The sequence below is a fragment of the Rosa chinensis genome, chromosome 2 (genome assembly GCF_002994745.2).
Source record: "Rosa chinensis cultivar Old Blush chromosome 2, RchiOBHm-V2, whole genome shotgun sequence".
Classification (NCBI taxonomy): domain Eukaryota; kingdom Viridiplantae; phylum Streptophyta; class Magnoliopsida; order Rosales; family Rosaceae; genus Rosa; species Rosa chinensis.
Window position 1 is genome coordinate 80,385,630 of NC_037089.1, and position 16,611 is coordinate 80,402,240.

The window sequence follows — 16,611 nt, forward strand, 5'->3', positions numbered from 1 at the left end:
GTTACACTGATGTAGATTAGGCAAATACAATTCCTGGATCAGCTTCTCCGATTTCTATTGGGCTATTGTGGGCACGGCGGAAACAAAATCTCCTTTTCTCTCCCTCCTCCGCTGCACTCTTCTCTCTCCGCGCGATTCGCTCAAAAAATCCAAAAAGAGGGAGGATTCTAGAACGACAGAAGGGCAGGGCCGTAGTTAACAAAAAATAGAGGGCAAAAGAGTCATTTCATACACCAAATATGAACAGTAAAATGAATAGTGCAGGAGCTTTAGTATATAGTAAATTTCCTGTGCTTGCCCTTGTTGCTGGTGTAGGTTCCAGCATACTTGTGTTTCTCTGTCCTCGGATACTTGGTTTTCAGAAAAAGATGGAAAGTCAAGGACTCTGGCTCCAGCAAGAGGAGAATAAAGTTTACAACAACCCCCGGGTCCTCTTATCCGTATAACTTCTTTTCATTGGCAGAGATCAAGGCCGCCACCAAAAACTTCAATGATGCTTTTATCATTGGAGCTGGAGGATTTGGTAATGTATACAAAGGATGCATTGATGGTGGAGCCACTCCAGTTGCAATCAAATGGCTGAAACCAGAATCATCCCAAGGTGTCCATGAGTTGGAGACTGAAATTGAGATGCTCTCCCAACTTCGTCATCGCCATTTGGTTTCACTCTTTGGATATTGTACTGATAAAGGTGAGATGATCTTAGTGTATGATTACATGGCACAAGGAACCCTCCGTGACCATCTCTACCACACTAATAACCCACCTCTTCCCTGGGAACAACGGCTTCAGATTTGTATTGGTGCAGCTCGAGGGTTGCAGTATCTTCATAGTGGTGCAAAGGGCACCATCATTCACCGAGATGTGAAGAGCACAAACATCTTATTGGATGACAAATGGGTGGCCAAGGTTTCAGATTTCGGGCTGTCCAAAGGCACAACAAACATGTCCAAAACCCACATCAGCACGATTGTGAAAGGGAGTTTCGGGTATCTGGATCCAGAATACTACAGACGACAACGTCTGACTGAGAAGTCAGACGTCTACTCATTTGGTGTAGTTCTGTGTGAGGTATTGTGTGCAAGGCCAGCACTAATACATACAGAGAAAACAGAATTACACCAAGTGAATCTGGCCGAGTGGACCAAGAGCTGTCATCAGAATGGAGAACTTGATCAAATCATTGATGCAAGTTTGAGAGGTAAGATTGCAGCCGAGTGCTTGAATATATTCGCTGAGGTAGCAAGCAGTTGCATGCATGACGATGGGACCAAACGGCCGTCCATGAATGATGTTGTAAGAGGGCTTGAGCTTGCATTGGACCTTCAACGAAACACAGAGGGGAACATCAAGTGCACTGAAAAGATCGGTGAAACTGAAACAAGCAGTAGTGAGCAAAGTTCTACAGCCAACAATTCCATTGTATGCATATCTGGGACAATCTTCTCTGAGGTCACCAATCCGAGTGGGAGATGACTGTTCCCTACAATTTTCTCTGGTATACAATGTCAGTTGTAAGGTAAGTAATACGCTACGTCTAATACTTCAATGAATCTAAATGCAATATCAATTGAAGTGAGTATTCAAATCAGATAACAGTGCATTCTAAATTATCATCCTTAGCATAATTCCCCTAAGTATCACCAATGTATAGAATTTCAGAAGGGAAATAGTCCCGTCAAGTGAAACAGAAATGTCTGATGATACGAGCATCAATAATCATATAGAAAGCATAAAATGGTAATGCCTTTGTAATTGCACAAAATTTCAGTATAAATATCAAAATGAACATTATGGGAAGCATAAGAACCAGAACCTGAAGAACAATGCATGAAACTAAATTAACAACACCTGCAAAATATTTAGTAAATCGCCTCAAATCTCAATTCCTGCTGATAAACAAGCAAAAAAGATTAACTCTGCCTTTCCAAACTAAAATTCGATTTAAAGTGCAAAAAAATACGAGTATAACCTGCATATCCCTGAAGTGATGCAGAACAAAGCTACGGACTTTGAATAACTAGAGATCACCCATTTTACCATAAACTGCATCTGGGTGGAATTTAGGGCTTCCATTCGGTGGCGTTTTGATGTGAACTGGGAATTGGGTTTTCAATTGAGATTTCTGGGTTTTATACTGGGCTCGCCAACCCGTTTGGCTTCGGGTTCGAGTTCCAAGCAGTTCTTTTCGACCCGGATTTTCAGATGGCTGTCATTAATTTTCTCCATTTTGAGGAGCTTTATCACAAGGTTATTGATGATCGGGGATACCTAACTATCTTTATTTGGTTACATTAGAGGGGATCAACTCAATTTAATATAGTCCCAACCTCCATGAGTCATTTTGTGGTGCAATCCTTAACTCCTTATTGTTCAGTCAAAATCAAAATTTTGCAACTGATAAAAATTGCATCGCATATGATCTCCTGCGTCAATCCGCTCTTCATCATAAATGAACGAAATTAAGAAAACTAAAACAGAATGACAGCCTAGCTCAGTAGCATGAATGATGAACAAAACAGTTGATTTCACTTTTCGATACCAGGTGTCTGCAGACTCGGCAAAATTCTCCGCAACTGACATCCAAGTGTTGGTCAGGCTTACGTGTATAAGCCCAGCAGTCATTCACCATTAGAAAAGTGTAGAGTGATAAAGATTAAAGATTTATAGATCTAACAAAACACTATCCGGCAAAAATTCCACGACATTTGGATCGTCACATCATATGGTCCAGACTAACTAAGAAAGGGAAAAAAGAAGAAAAAAAGAGCATCCTAACGAACCAAGCCTTGAGCTGCCCGGGCACCATCTTCTGCGGGCCTGTTAGCTTGAACAGTGCTGATGACGTGTGCAATATTGCCCTGAAATGAGAATTTTGTCACTGATTGATACACAATAAAACAAATTTCGACAATAGACTGCAAAATGAAAACTCTGATTAAGCACTAAAGGCAGCTGTTTACCCTCCAAGATGCTAGCTTTGTCTTGAGGGTATGTCATTGCTCCTTGCCAAACACACACTGAGTAGAGCGGCTGCATACCGAGCATTGAAACAGATTACTCAAAGGTGAACTCAGATATGCCAAAAACAATGAACCAGGAAAACATATATTTATTACAAAAAAAAAAAACAAAACAAACTTACGTTACAACTACAACTTCATTCATCTGGTCCATCTTCCAGTCCAATAACTTGGCTGTTATAGCCTTAACTACCCAAGGTTCCACTTCATCATCATTAATCTGTCAGAAGAGTGCATAAATATTATTAACAAGGAAAACCAGCAGGACCAGAACAGGTAATCCAAACCAACCTGAAGTGTATCTCTAGTGAGACTATAAGGAATTCGTCCAGATTCATCACAGCCCAGATCCACCAATGAAATCAACCTCATTTTAGTAATACAATCTTCATGGACCAGACCTGCAAAATGTCAACATGCACACTTAGTAAGCAATTAGAATACATCTACTGTTGAAGAACACAGCAATAGCCCAGATTTATGAATGACGTGGAACTAAAATTTTACCACAGCTTTGTAGCAGAGTAGAATTTGCTGCCTGAAACTCCAAGTACGCATCCAGCCTCTGGGTCAAAAATACCTTCAAAAGCTGATATGCCAATGCATGTTTAGCATCCTTCTCCGACTGCGCTACAACAGGCATATCTAACAAATCACACTGCAATGTAACAACGCAAACAAACATAAATTTTCTGAACAACCAAGCCGTGAGGAATTTCTTTCCCAAAGAAAGAAAAATAAGGAACTTGACTAAGGTCCAATAAAAACCGGAAAAACTACCGCAAAAGACAATCCTACTAGAAAGACGAGGAACATCTGAGCCAAATGCCAATTATCTTGAGGTTTGAAACAGCTGACCTTGGCTTGGCTCAAAACATGTGCATCTTCGCCAGAAAATGTTGCCAAGTACTTAGTTAGGAACTTGATAGACTCCTTTGCCAAGCTGAAAACACAACAAAGAAATAATCAATTATTTTATAACTAATTTAGAGAAGGCATTTACATAAAAATAAAACTTCATAGGAAAGGGCTACGCATAGGATACCTTTTACGTTCTTTTAAAACATTAGATATGGTAAGAAATAGCTGCCTCTGGTCCGAGAACCCAATATTCCACTCCTTCGAACCTATTGATCTGTTTGAATGAAGGGAGGACATGCTCAGTGACCTTTCCATAGATGACCATATTTAGAGCGCTCAAGTAAACAGAGAACCGACTATATGGGTCCTCCAGTAGGCTGTACAGATTGAACAAACTGTAAAAGAAAAATGATAAACATCAGAAGTACATTCAAAATCATATAAGCAAATGTCACAATCACAATGCTCTATTACATGTTTAAGCGCGATGCAGGTTTGTCACTTGGTTGCTGTGTAACCTTTCCAGATAGAAGTTCTGCCATTTGACATACTTCATCTAGACTTTCAGAATTTGTAAAAACATTGCAGATAACAGTGAAGATGCACTCAAGATCTGCGAACAGAACAACATGAATTCTTGTATGCTATCAGGGGGAGATGCAGACATCAGGGGGAAATGTCTACAACAATAATCAATTTATAACTAATTTAGAGAAGGCATTCACATAAAAATAATCAATTCTCGTTTCCCTACAACAATAATCAATTTATAACTAATTTAGAGAAGGCATTTACATAAAAATAAAACTTCATAGGAAAGGGCTACGCATAGGATACCTTTTTCGTTCTTTTAAAACATTAGATATGGTAAGAAATAGCTGCCTCTGGTCCAAGACCCCAATATTCCACTCCTTCAAGAAACAATCTATCTGTTTGAATGAAGGGAGGACGTGCTCAGTGACCTTTCCATTGATGGCCAAATTTAGAGCGCTCAAGTAAACAGAGAACCGACTACATGGGTCCTCCAGTAGGTTGTACAGATTGAACAAACTGTAAAAAAGAAATGATAAACATCAGAAGTACATTCAAAATCATATAAGCAAATGTCACAATCACAATGGTCTATTACATCTTTAAGCGCGATGCAGGTTTGTCATTTGGTTGCTGTGTAACCTTTCCAGATATAAGTTCTGTCATTTGACATACTTCATCTAGACAATCAGAATTTGTACCAACATTGCAGATGACAGTGAAGATGCACTCAAGATCTGCGAACAGAACAACATGAATTCTTGTATGCTCAACCAAAGATAGATGAATATTGACGATAGAAACAAACACTTGTCACCATTCAACTATCATTTGCTTAATGTTAAAGTTGCAGGAGGCGATCACTAGTGATCATGTGGTCCAAATATCCAATCCTATTACAATTTCCACTGGTGTAAAGACCTTAGCAATCTTTGTAACCATAAGGGCTAGTCACTAACCATAAAACAGTGGCTAAGCTTGAAGCAAGGGTTATTGCTATATTGATGCAATAAGGGTAGAAATGAAAACTCTGGACCATCAACAGCATGTCGTTCATATTACTAGCTAAATAGTAGATATGTCATTGTATCATGCAGTCATGCAACACTGAGCCTCCAACTGCTAAAAAGGCATTAGAAAAACAATAGCTTACTGTACCTGCAGTGGCGAACCACTGTTCGGTCCCCCCCCCCTAAAGACTTAGGCTGATTAGCTAATTAATGAATGATTTCTATGAAATCATATATAACTTGCACAATCTTAGCCAATTGGACCCCCCACCAGTCTTCTTATGTAGTCATAATTATATATTAAATACATAAATCTAAAACGTGTGATGAAGAAGAAACTCAAAAGTAAATTGTAATACAAGAGATACAAATGTTAATTAAATCTCATAATTATGTATTTACCAAAAAATACTTTTCAAATACTTAGTATTTACTAAAATTTAAAAGAATTCTATTAGGGGGAGATTAAATCTATATAGGAAACAAATAAAAAATGTATAAAGAATTGACGCCTCATGAACCTGTTAAGAGGACATTCATTTTTTGTATATATCTACATTATGTATATTATATATATGGTTTATTTTCTTAACGAGATTAATTACGCAATATACCTCGAGTGCTTAACTTTATTTAGTGTTGGTTTTTTTTTTCCCTTCTTATTCTAGACCCCCCAAATTACAAATCCTGGTTCCGCCCCTGTGTACCTGTGTCTGAGACCTTTCATAGTATCACATCAACTTAAGTTAGCATAAGTGACACCAAATCGAACCATCTAGCGTTTTCCACACATTGTATGGCTTCGTCACAGAGTCTTAACATGCTCGTCTGCAACCTGCAGATAATTATGACATAGATAAATAACCAACTACAAACGGAATTCACGTTCTTCTATCAGGCACGTGTGATATGCATACTGTATATATACATGAAAGTACCTACATAGTTGTCCAGAAACAAGAATGTGCTTGGTAATAACTACGGAGAAAGAGTATAGATATCTAAAAAAAAAATTAAGGGGGGTGTATTGTATATGGAATTAGTGGAACTTTTAAAGAAATCTATGGAATTTAAAAGTCTGGGTGTATTCAATATAGACTTTTAACAGTCCATGAAAGTCTTGAGGTATTCAATTATGAACAAATATTTTAACAAAGCTTAATGAACCATGTATAAGGTTTTCCCATTGCATATAAACACTGGATCAATTGGATGACCATAGCCTGAATGCAGATGTATTTGGTTTGTCTATTTGATTATATGCATGTCCCCATGAAGAAAATCTTTTCCCTAACCAAAATTTATAAAAAAGAAAACAAATGACAGCAAATAGATTAATTAATCTTCTACCAACAACTACAAATTTGAAAATGTAATTGGTCCAGAACTGGGCTGCACTTTGCTAGTACATCTTGATAAATTAAACGTAAGGATCCTTCAACATCTTTGCAAAATTTTAAAACTCCTCCCTAAACAAAACACTAATTGTATAAACAAGAAACATATCAGTTGCAGTAACAAGAGATAGTAGTGGTTGACAATCTGCTCATCAAATCATCAATCGTTTCTCCGTCAAAAAAAGGATATATCAATACATGAAAGATAACACCATAATAGACCATCATATAAATATAAATCAAACAAATAAACGTCTTGGTAATTGGCATCCACTTGTTGCAATTACCAACATAATGTTTGCAGTCCCAAAAATGCAGCCACTTTCACAGGAAGCTAAAATCGTAATGAAATACAGAAAAGCGCCATGCATATCAAAATTCCAATTCTAACAAAAGCAAAGAGGATTAATTTCCTGCTTTTCCAATTTGCATTTTAAATCGAAATTACAAGGATTCACCTGCATATCCCTGAAGTGATGATAACCCAATAAAGCTACAAATTTTGAGTTCCTGAGAAAACCACAGCACTCCTCTCAGATTACCCAATTTCCGATTTCGGCTATTCTAGTCTCGGCAAGCAGATGTCGGAGTGCGAAACGATGGCGTTTCGATGGATGCTGTCAGTTTGGGTTTTTGATTTGGGCGAAGCGGAGGAGCATATTAGGGAGGGTTACTTTTGGTAATTTGGATTCACGAATACGAGCGAACGACTTTTTTATTTCACGAATACGAGCGAACGACTTTTTTATTCCACTTCAATTTTCGCGTCTTACCTGCGAGTTTCTTCTCAGCTACTATTTTCCGCTGGATTTGGGTATCAAATTTTCGATCACGTCTCACTTTTACTCGAGAGAAGTTCAAAACTTTTGTCCGAGTAAATGTCACGAGTAAACACTCTATATATATATATATATATATATATATCAAAACACTTTTCAAACAAGTAATATCTCAAAAAGTTTTAATATTAGAAACTTAAACTATAAAATTTCGAAGAATAAGTTAGACAGTTTTTTTTTTCCCCGTGAAATCTCAATACAAGGGAAGAGAAGATCGACTTTAAGCTATACAAGCTTATAGAGACTTGATTTTCTACAACATTATATCAACCCCTATTAATCAATTTGTTTTCTTGAATTCGCGGAATGACAAAGAATGATAAACTTAGTCAAGTCCACTGCCCAAACAAAAACAAGAAGAAAAAAGTGCTAGAGACTAGAGAGTATAGTTCAGCCATGCAACTTGACGATAATATCTTAGCTTCTACTGATCAAGAGAAACACAACCATACATATAACTATCGATTAACTGCCTTGACAGTTTTATATCCCTCTCTATAATTCTGCTGCCTATATAACCTAAAGAACCCAACCAACAATTACGTCTATACACAATTACACCCCTTTTATACGGTACTTATCACCCATCATGAAACCCATTCTCGCTCTACTTTACCCTTCCAGCTTGTTTCTACTCTCGGTCACCCTACTGGTGGCCGGAGAGTCCACAACCATCTACACTCCGACTGATGATATCACACTTAACTGTGGCTCTTCCGGTCGCATGGTCAGTAACTTTGATTTTCGAACTTGGAGTGGAGATATCAACTCAGAGCTTTCCCCCATAGAAGTTGGCGGTAGCACATCCCGAGGTTTGAAAGCACCACCGTCGTCCTCCACGGGCAGCCAAGTACCGTACACCACAGCACGACTTTCTCACTCGGAATTCAAGTACCGATTTCCCGTCAGACCGGGCCAAAAGTTCATCCGCTTGTACTTCTACCCAGGTTCATACAGTGCCAACTTCGACCGCTCCAAGTCTCTCTTCTCTGTCAAAACGGGTGGCTACACCCTTCTCAAGGACTTCAATGTTTCTATCAGTGCAGATGCTGATTATCTTGAGACAATGCTCAAAGAATTCTGTATTTACATTGAGCCAGAACAACAGATGCTGAACATCACATTCACTCCCAGCAAAGATGGATACGCTTTTATCAACGGGATTGAAATTATGTCCATGCCTGCCTATCTTTACCACACTGCAGCCCAAGACGATGGGCCAAGTATTATCGGCAACGAAAACCGGAACGTCCCAGTGAAAAACCACACGGCTATGGAGATGATCTATCGAATCAACGTCGGCGGAAGTCCAGTCTCACCGAATGAAGACACGGGCATGTACCGCACCTGGGATTCAACGGACGAGATCTACTTAAATAATCCAAGTAGAACTTTGAGCATGTTATCACAAAGCAATAATACTCATCTCAAATTTGCAAAAATACCGAACTACACTGCGCCGGTAGACGTTTACCGAACCGGCCGGTCAATGGAGGTGAACAGAACCATCAGCAAGAGCTACAATCTCACCTGGGGGTTTCCTGTAGATCCACAATTTTATTACCTGGTGAGGCTCCATTTTTGTGAGATTATTTTTAGATTGGAGAGAGATCGTGTGTTTCAGATTTTTATAGCCGACCTACCAGCGGAACAGAGAGCGGACATAATCCAATGGAGTGGAGGAAATGGGATTCCCGTAGGGAAAAATTCACCAACGGTGTCTGGACACTTAAGGGACTTTCAGAATGATACCTGAACGTACAAAGTTATCAATGTGATACCTGGACTCATTTTTTCGTATCAATGTGATACCTATGACCAATTTCCGTAACGGCTCCGTGACGGAAATTGGCTGTAGGTATCACATTGATAAGAAAAAATGAGTCCAGGTATCACATTGATAACTTTGTAAGTTCAGGTATCATTCTGAAAGTCCCTAAGTGTCCAGACACCATTGGTGAATTTTTCCCAATTTTGCACGTGAGTCACTTAATGAAGACAAAATGACCGATTTACCCTCAAATTCTTTCTTTCTTTTCTTTTCTTTTTTTCTTTATTCTTCTTTCTTTCTTTCTTTCTTCTTCTTCTTTTCTTGTTTCTTCTTCCCCTGATTTGAATCATCAAGATTCAAATCATCTTGCTCGTCCGATTCCCACCTCCGCTGCGTCTCAATCCACCTTCATGCACCACAGATGTTTCTGGTTCCCCTAACTTCAAATCCTATAGCAAATTGAAATTGTGCATTGAGGCTTCACCGCACACTCAGAGTTCATCCCTGCCGCCGTCGCCAATGACTTGACCACAACAACCTCCACCACAGCACAACAACGTCATCCTCCGCTGCCTCTCGATTGGGTTTGGGGATAAGGACTGCTTCTTCCTCCACCGCCAGCGAAATCGTGGAGGCTCAAGGCCACATTCTAAGGGCCACCGGCCGGAAGGACAGCCACAGCAAGGTTTGCACCACCAAAGGCCCCAGGGATCGCAGTATCAGGCTCGTCGCCCACACCGCCATTCAATTCTACGACATGCAGGACCGGCTTGGATACGACCAGCCTAGCAAGGTCGTCGATTGGCCGCGCAGGACACGCAGAACGTGAGCCTCAATTTCTCGATGGTGGAGGCTCCGAGTCCTTTGTTTACTAATCGGCGAGGCACAATGGTGGGTAGCAGCGGAGTGGCGAAGCTGGTGAATAAGAACAGCTCGAATTTTCTGCAGGTGAGGATGGTGTTGAGGCCGAAGTTGTTAATCTTTGTCTGCCGAAAATTGCCTCTGATCGAAATTGGGTTAGAGGCCGAAGTTGTCGGCTAAACCGATGAAGTTGCAGGTGAGGATGGTGTGGAGGTGGTGTTACATGTCGAGAAGAAGGAGAGGATGGAGGGGTGTGATTGGAGCTGTGATTTGAGAGTGCAGGGCCGGCGGGGTCTGAGTTTCTGATCAATGGTGTATAAAAGGGGGTCGGAGGAGAGAACGAGAGTGGTGGTGGTCAAGTCATTGGCAGCGGCGGCGGGGATGAACTCGGAGTGAACGGTGAAGCCTCAATCCACAATTTCAATTTGCTATAGGATTTGAAGTTGGAGGAACCAGAAACATCTGTGGTGCATGAAGGTGGATTGAGACGCAGCGGTGATAGGAGCATTTTAATGTGATATTTTAATAGTTAATTCCTCACATTTTGCTTAGTTAATTCCTTAACTGAATTGATTTTTAATTCAATTTCTATTTTAGGTACATTGGAGTAAATGAAGGTGAAATGAGCGTTAGGTCCATAATTACCTGGAAATGATGGAGAAAAATGGAAATGTACTAAAAGATCAATTTTACACATATTCCTACTCCGGCTAGGAGAAACCAAGCCAAGCAAAGAAGAAGGAGCGGCCGCCTGACCAAATGAACTTCAAATGAGCTGAAACCTTCCAGATCCATTCTAGACACCCAAAGGATCATTTCTTATGAAGAGTTCCAGAGAAAAATATGAGTGGAAGGCCTTCAAACAATCAGCCCAATTTTCTACAGAAGCAAAACCGGAAAACTGGACCTGTAAGAGGTCCAGCAGCATTTCCGGCCCAACCACATGGATTGAAGCTCTGAAAATTTGTCAGGATGATCTACACTCATAGTGGAACATTTCATATGAAGAAGTCGAAGGAATATAATGAAGTCTTGTTAGAGAAATAATTGAAGGAATAAAGGGGAAGAAACTGACCTGAAAACAGCTCAACACCACATATTCATGTTTCCCACCCACATGAAGAAAGCTAGATGCTTTTCTCTTTTTCCTTGGATATATTTTTTCTACAATCTGTTTAATAGATCATCATCACTTCCATGTTGCTGCACCTTCATGCTTTGCTTTCATTTCATCATTTCTCTTTCTTTTCCATATTTTACAAATCACTTTCATACTCCACTTTCATTATTTTTCTTCCACTCATCATTTCACTCTTCTTTTTCTTCTCTATATAAACACCTTCTCCTCTCATTCTAAAACACATTCCTTCATCCATTCCATCTCCTTGTCTCACCATTTCCTCTCCATTTTCCTTAGTCACCAATTCCTTCATCCATTTCATCTTCTTTGTCTCTCCATTTCCTCTCCATATTTCTTTTTCATTCTCTAGTTTTCTTGTTCTTCATTTTCAAGCCAAGAGAAAGAGAAGCCATGCAATACATCAATTTCCTAACCGCCATCCACCCTTGTGTCGTCCCTAGAAGATTGCTTGCTTTCAAGGATCTTCAAGTTCTTCGTTTCAAGGCTTTATCATTCATCTTTCAAGGTGTATTATATCCTTTCTCTTGTTTTCTTTGTTTGATTTTGTAAGAACTATGAATTCTAGTTAACAAATAATATTAAGGGCAAAGTTTAAAGCTCGTTTATATGTTTTGAGATAAAGTTGTGATTTCTATATGTTGATTTTTATGTTGCTTATGTGGGTTTGTTTAATTAAATTTGCATGATAGAAAACTTTTGTATTTTAATCTTATGTGGTTGCAAACACTTAGGGTTTTGATATAATTGGTGCTAGGTTTAAGAACATGAAATCGACTTTTCGTTTTGTGTAAACTTGAATCAAAGTAGTAAAGGTTTTGTGCAAAGACCGAATTTAATTAAAGAGGATTGCAATTAGGTGGACTTTTCCATACTAAGTTGTACACTTGAGTTGATAGCCTTTCTCTATGTGTAATGCGTTAAACATGACATGATTGACTAGCTTTCTAGGGTTTGATTGCATGTTTGATAGGATTAATCTAGGTGCTTTCGCTTAGGTTAATTAGCATTGAAAAGTAAAAAATGGGAATTCATTTGCTTTCGAATGTTTCACATGATCAACTCCTCTCTCATGACATTTAAAATCAACTATAGGAATTCTAATTGGATTTCTTACATATGGATGTGGTTTTGATCTTTGTTCCTTGCGATCCACCCTTGTATATATGTTTTTACATTTTCTTTATTTTATTTATCTTAATTTTCAATTCTATAATTCTTAAACCCCCCTCCCTTTTTATTTTGTTTCTTGTATATATTTATTCTTTATTTTATTTCTGTAAATAATACTTTTCTTTATTTGTTACACAATTACAGGTGTACCCTCAATCCCCGGAATAGAACGATCCCTACTTACTTATATTACTAACGACATTTCAGGGTTAAATTGTGCGCTTGCTTTAGGCGCATCAAGCGGCGGTGGGAATAAGACGAGCAAGATGATTTGAATCTTGATGATTCAAATCAGGGGAAGAAGAAACCAGAAAAGAAGAAGAAGAAAGAAAGAAAGAAAGAAAGAAAGAAAGAAAGAAAGAAAGAAAGAAAGAAAGAAGAATAAAGAAAAAAAGAAAAGAAAAGAAAGAAAGAATTTGAGGGTAAATCGGTCATTTTGTCTTCATTAAGTGACTTACGTGCAAAATTGGGAAAAATTCACTAACGGTGTCTGGACACTTAGGGACTTTCAGAATAATACCTGAACTTACAAAGTTATCAATGTGATACCTGGACTCATTTTTTCGTATCAATGTGATACCTACGGCCAATTTCCGTCACGGAGCCGTTACGGAAATTGGTCATAGGTACGATGTTGATACGAAAAAATGAGTCCAGGTATCACATTGATAACTTTGTAAGTTCAGGTATCATTCTGAAAGTCCCCTAAGTGTCCAGACACCGTTGGTGAATTTTTCCCGATTCCCGTATATAGAGACTACCTTGTGTTCGTGCCCAGTCTTCCAAACAAGAAGAAAGTTGACATCTCTGTTGCACTACAAGCAAATCAAGACGATTCGAAAACTCGATATAATAATGCAATCTTGAATGGGCTCGAAATCTTCAAACTGAATGACACAAGCGGAAATCTCGCCGGACCCAATCCCGACCAACCGCCGGCGGCCGACAAGATGAAGCCGGAAAGCCAAAGAAAACCGAAGAAGAAGTCGATTCCTATGCTTGCTATCATTGCCGGCGTAGTTTCCGTCTTACTTGTTCCTTCCCTATTCGGGTTTTTAGTTTTCAGGCGTACAAGAAAACTCAAGGACTCCGGCTCCAGCCACAGGATGACGAAATCAATCACCAACATTGGGTCACATATCCCGTCTTATTTGTGTCGGTACTTTTCACTGGCAGAGATCATAGCCGCCACCAAAAACTTCGATGACACTTTAATCGTTGGGATTGGTGGGTTTGGCCACGTGTATAAAGGACACTTTGATGATGGGGCCACCCTTGTTGCAATCAAACGGCTTAAAGCCACTTCTTCGCAGGGTGCCCACGAGTTCATGACGGAAATCAAGATGCTCTCTCAACTGCGCCATCGTCATTTGGTGTCTCTGATTGGATATTGTGCTGATCAAGGTGAGATGGTTTTAGTGTACGATTACATGTCACGAGGGACCCTCAGTGATCATTTGCACCACATTGAGAAACCGCATCTTCCTTGGGAACGACGACTTCAGATTTGTATCGGTGCAGCTCAAGGTTTGCACTACCTTCATACAGGTTCCAAAGGCACCATCATTCACCGCGACGTAAAGAGCACAAACATATTATTAGACGAGAAATGGGTAGCCAAGGTTTCAGATTTTGGGTTGTCAAAAATGGGCAATATCACAATGTCTAAAACCCACATTAGCACGAAGGTGAAGGGTAGTTTCGGATATGTTGACCCTGATTATTACCGGCGTCAACAATTGACTGAGAAGTCTGACGTGTACTCATTTGGCGTAGTGTTATGCGAAGTATTGTGTGGGAGGCCAGCTGTGACCATTGTGGACAATAATCGAGTTGGCTTGGCTGGATGGGCCAAAAAGTGTCATCGCAATGGGAAATTTGATCAGATTGTTGACCCAAATTTGAAGGGTGAAATTGCAGTGCGATGCTTGCATAAATTTGCTTCCATTGCAATGAGTTGCTTGGATGATAATGGGATCAATCGGCCCTCAATGGATGATGTTGTGAGAGGGCTTCAGTTTGCATTGCAGATGCAGGAAAACAACGAGGATTATATTGATCACATTGAAAGGACGGTTCAACATGAGATTTCATTGATCAAGGACAATGAAGGGTCTTGTTCTAGTGTGCAAAGCAGTGCGGCGAACGAATCCATCCAAGAGTTGACTGGGACCATTTTCTCTGAGATCATTGATCCGGTTGGAAGATAATCGATGAGCAATATGATTAACACGATGAATGCATTAATTCTTATAGAAAATTTTTTTTCCTGAGGATGTTCCCTTTTAGTGCATTCAAATAGCGCAAGACCTTTTTGTGAGAGTTCGAATCCCTTTACCATTTAATTGACAGAAATCGAGCCAAATGCTAGAGAATAAAAAATTTTGTAAAGCCCAAAGAGGAATAAGCACTGCCCACGCACTGACGGACGCAGCAAGGGACGAGTGGGGGCAGTGCCCCGAGTCAAATTTTGATTTTTATCACCTACATGCAATTCAGTACTTTTCAGGTTTGCGCCCATAACTGCATACGTTCTTCTTTTTCTTTGGGGGCTGAGCCCTTGTCTTCATATCTTACGCATACATATAATTATTTATAATTAATAAGAATGGCAATAGTCTAGTCTCTAGGACACTAGGACTCTGGCTATGTGTAATATTAATATATATACATGTTGATGCCAATTTGGCCCCCGTAAATGTTCACGTGGTCAGTTATTGATCAAGAAAATAATGCTCAACCACCATTGGATTTACATTCAATGACAGAGAAAATTATTATTAAGTTGAGGTGCTTTGTTTTCCACCCTTGGATGTAAATCTAAGGGTGAGCATAAATTCTTGGTCAGCAATTGCCCAGGTGAACACCATTACACCAACACTTATTAAACAAAGAACAAGAATTTTCATGTTAGTTTTTATTAAGTAGAACACATACAATCTCAATATCTCTCTTAACCAAACTCTTCTTATTAAACTCTGCATTCAAACTTGAGCAGTTGAGTCCCAAATTTATGGACTAATGCAAAGATAATTATAGATGTATTGAGTAGTATTGTGTATGTTTTTGCTGTGTAAGTACTCTGTTTTACTGAAATTTTTATGCTGGAAATTGTATGACTGCAATTATAATGATTTGAGTGAATGTTTTTGCTTTCTCAAATATGTATTTGATTATAATTTTTTTTTAATTGGCCCGAAGGGTGATAATAGCATTCATCACAAAATAGAATAGGCCAATACATATGCTTCCGCTGCCATTTAAGGACATAGGTAGAAAAATGGTACATAGAAATAGACCTACTTATTATACCATCAAATACGTAGAGGTAGCGGGGATTCTCCATTGGTACTACGCCAGAGGCGCTAGAGATCTAGGTTCCTTATACAAGAAACATTATTGTAAATAGACAAAAGTTAAAAACATAGGGTTGGGCCAAGGGCCTAAACCCTAGCCCAAAATAACAATGGACTAGGGCAGAACCCCAGCCCAACAGTTTTGGCCCAATAGGGTAGTCCACCAATGTCACAACCCAAACCCGAGTTATGACTAATGTGCTGGTTTAAAACTAAATTCAGTGTAAGGCGTTTTTTTTTTTTTTTTTTTTTTTAAGTATCTTAAATCCGTGTTCTCAAAATAAACAAAAGCAAACTGGAAGTTTTCAAACTCTAACTTAAAAGCATGTTTATAATTCTTTCACTGATCTAGACTTTTAACAAAGTTCCACAGGAACATTTCACATAAAACCTTTAGGGCCTGTTGGATATAGGGATTTGGAAGTGTGGATTTGGATTTGAAACCCCCAAATCCAAATCTGCTTGTTTGGCTGTTTTTTTTAGCGAGTATTTGGATTTCTTCAAAATCACCCCAGAGATTTCAGATAGCAAATTTTGATGATTTCAGATAACTAGGGGACCCTAGTTATTTCAAATCATCAGGTCTTGGATTCCTTGAAAGAGCAGATCGTGCTCTCTCTTTCTTCTTTTCTCCTCTCTCTCTCTCCAAGC

General features: G+C 39.2%; 1 protein-coding gene and 2 pseudogenes across 1 annotated transcript; 2 read left to right on the top strand and 1 right to left on the bottom strand.

Moving 5' to 3' along the window:
* The first annotated feature begins 3 nt into the window (after nucleotides 1–3).
* LOC121048933 lies at nucleotides 4–1,970 on the top strand (annotated as a pseudogene).
* A 454-nt stretch (nucleotides 1,971–2,424) lies between these two features.
* LOC112185139 lies at nucleotides 2,425–6,247 on the bottom strand (annotated as a pseudogene).
* A 1,761-nt stretch (nucleotides 6,248–8,008) lies between these two features.
* On the top strand, nucleotides 8,009–14,814 carry LOC112187409 (receptor-like protein kinase FERONIA). Its single transcript, XM_040514670.1, has 2 exons — nucleotides 8,009–9,350; nucleotides 13,344–14,814. Exons 1-2 carry the CDS (start codon nucleotides 8,251–8,253, stop codon nucleotides 14,812–14,814), a joined length of 2,571 nt encoding a protein of 856 aa, XP_040370604.1. The 5' UTR covers nucleotides 8,009–8,250.
* The last annotated feature ends 1,797 nt before the right edge of the window (nucleotides 14,815–16,611 follow it).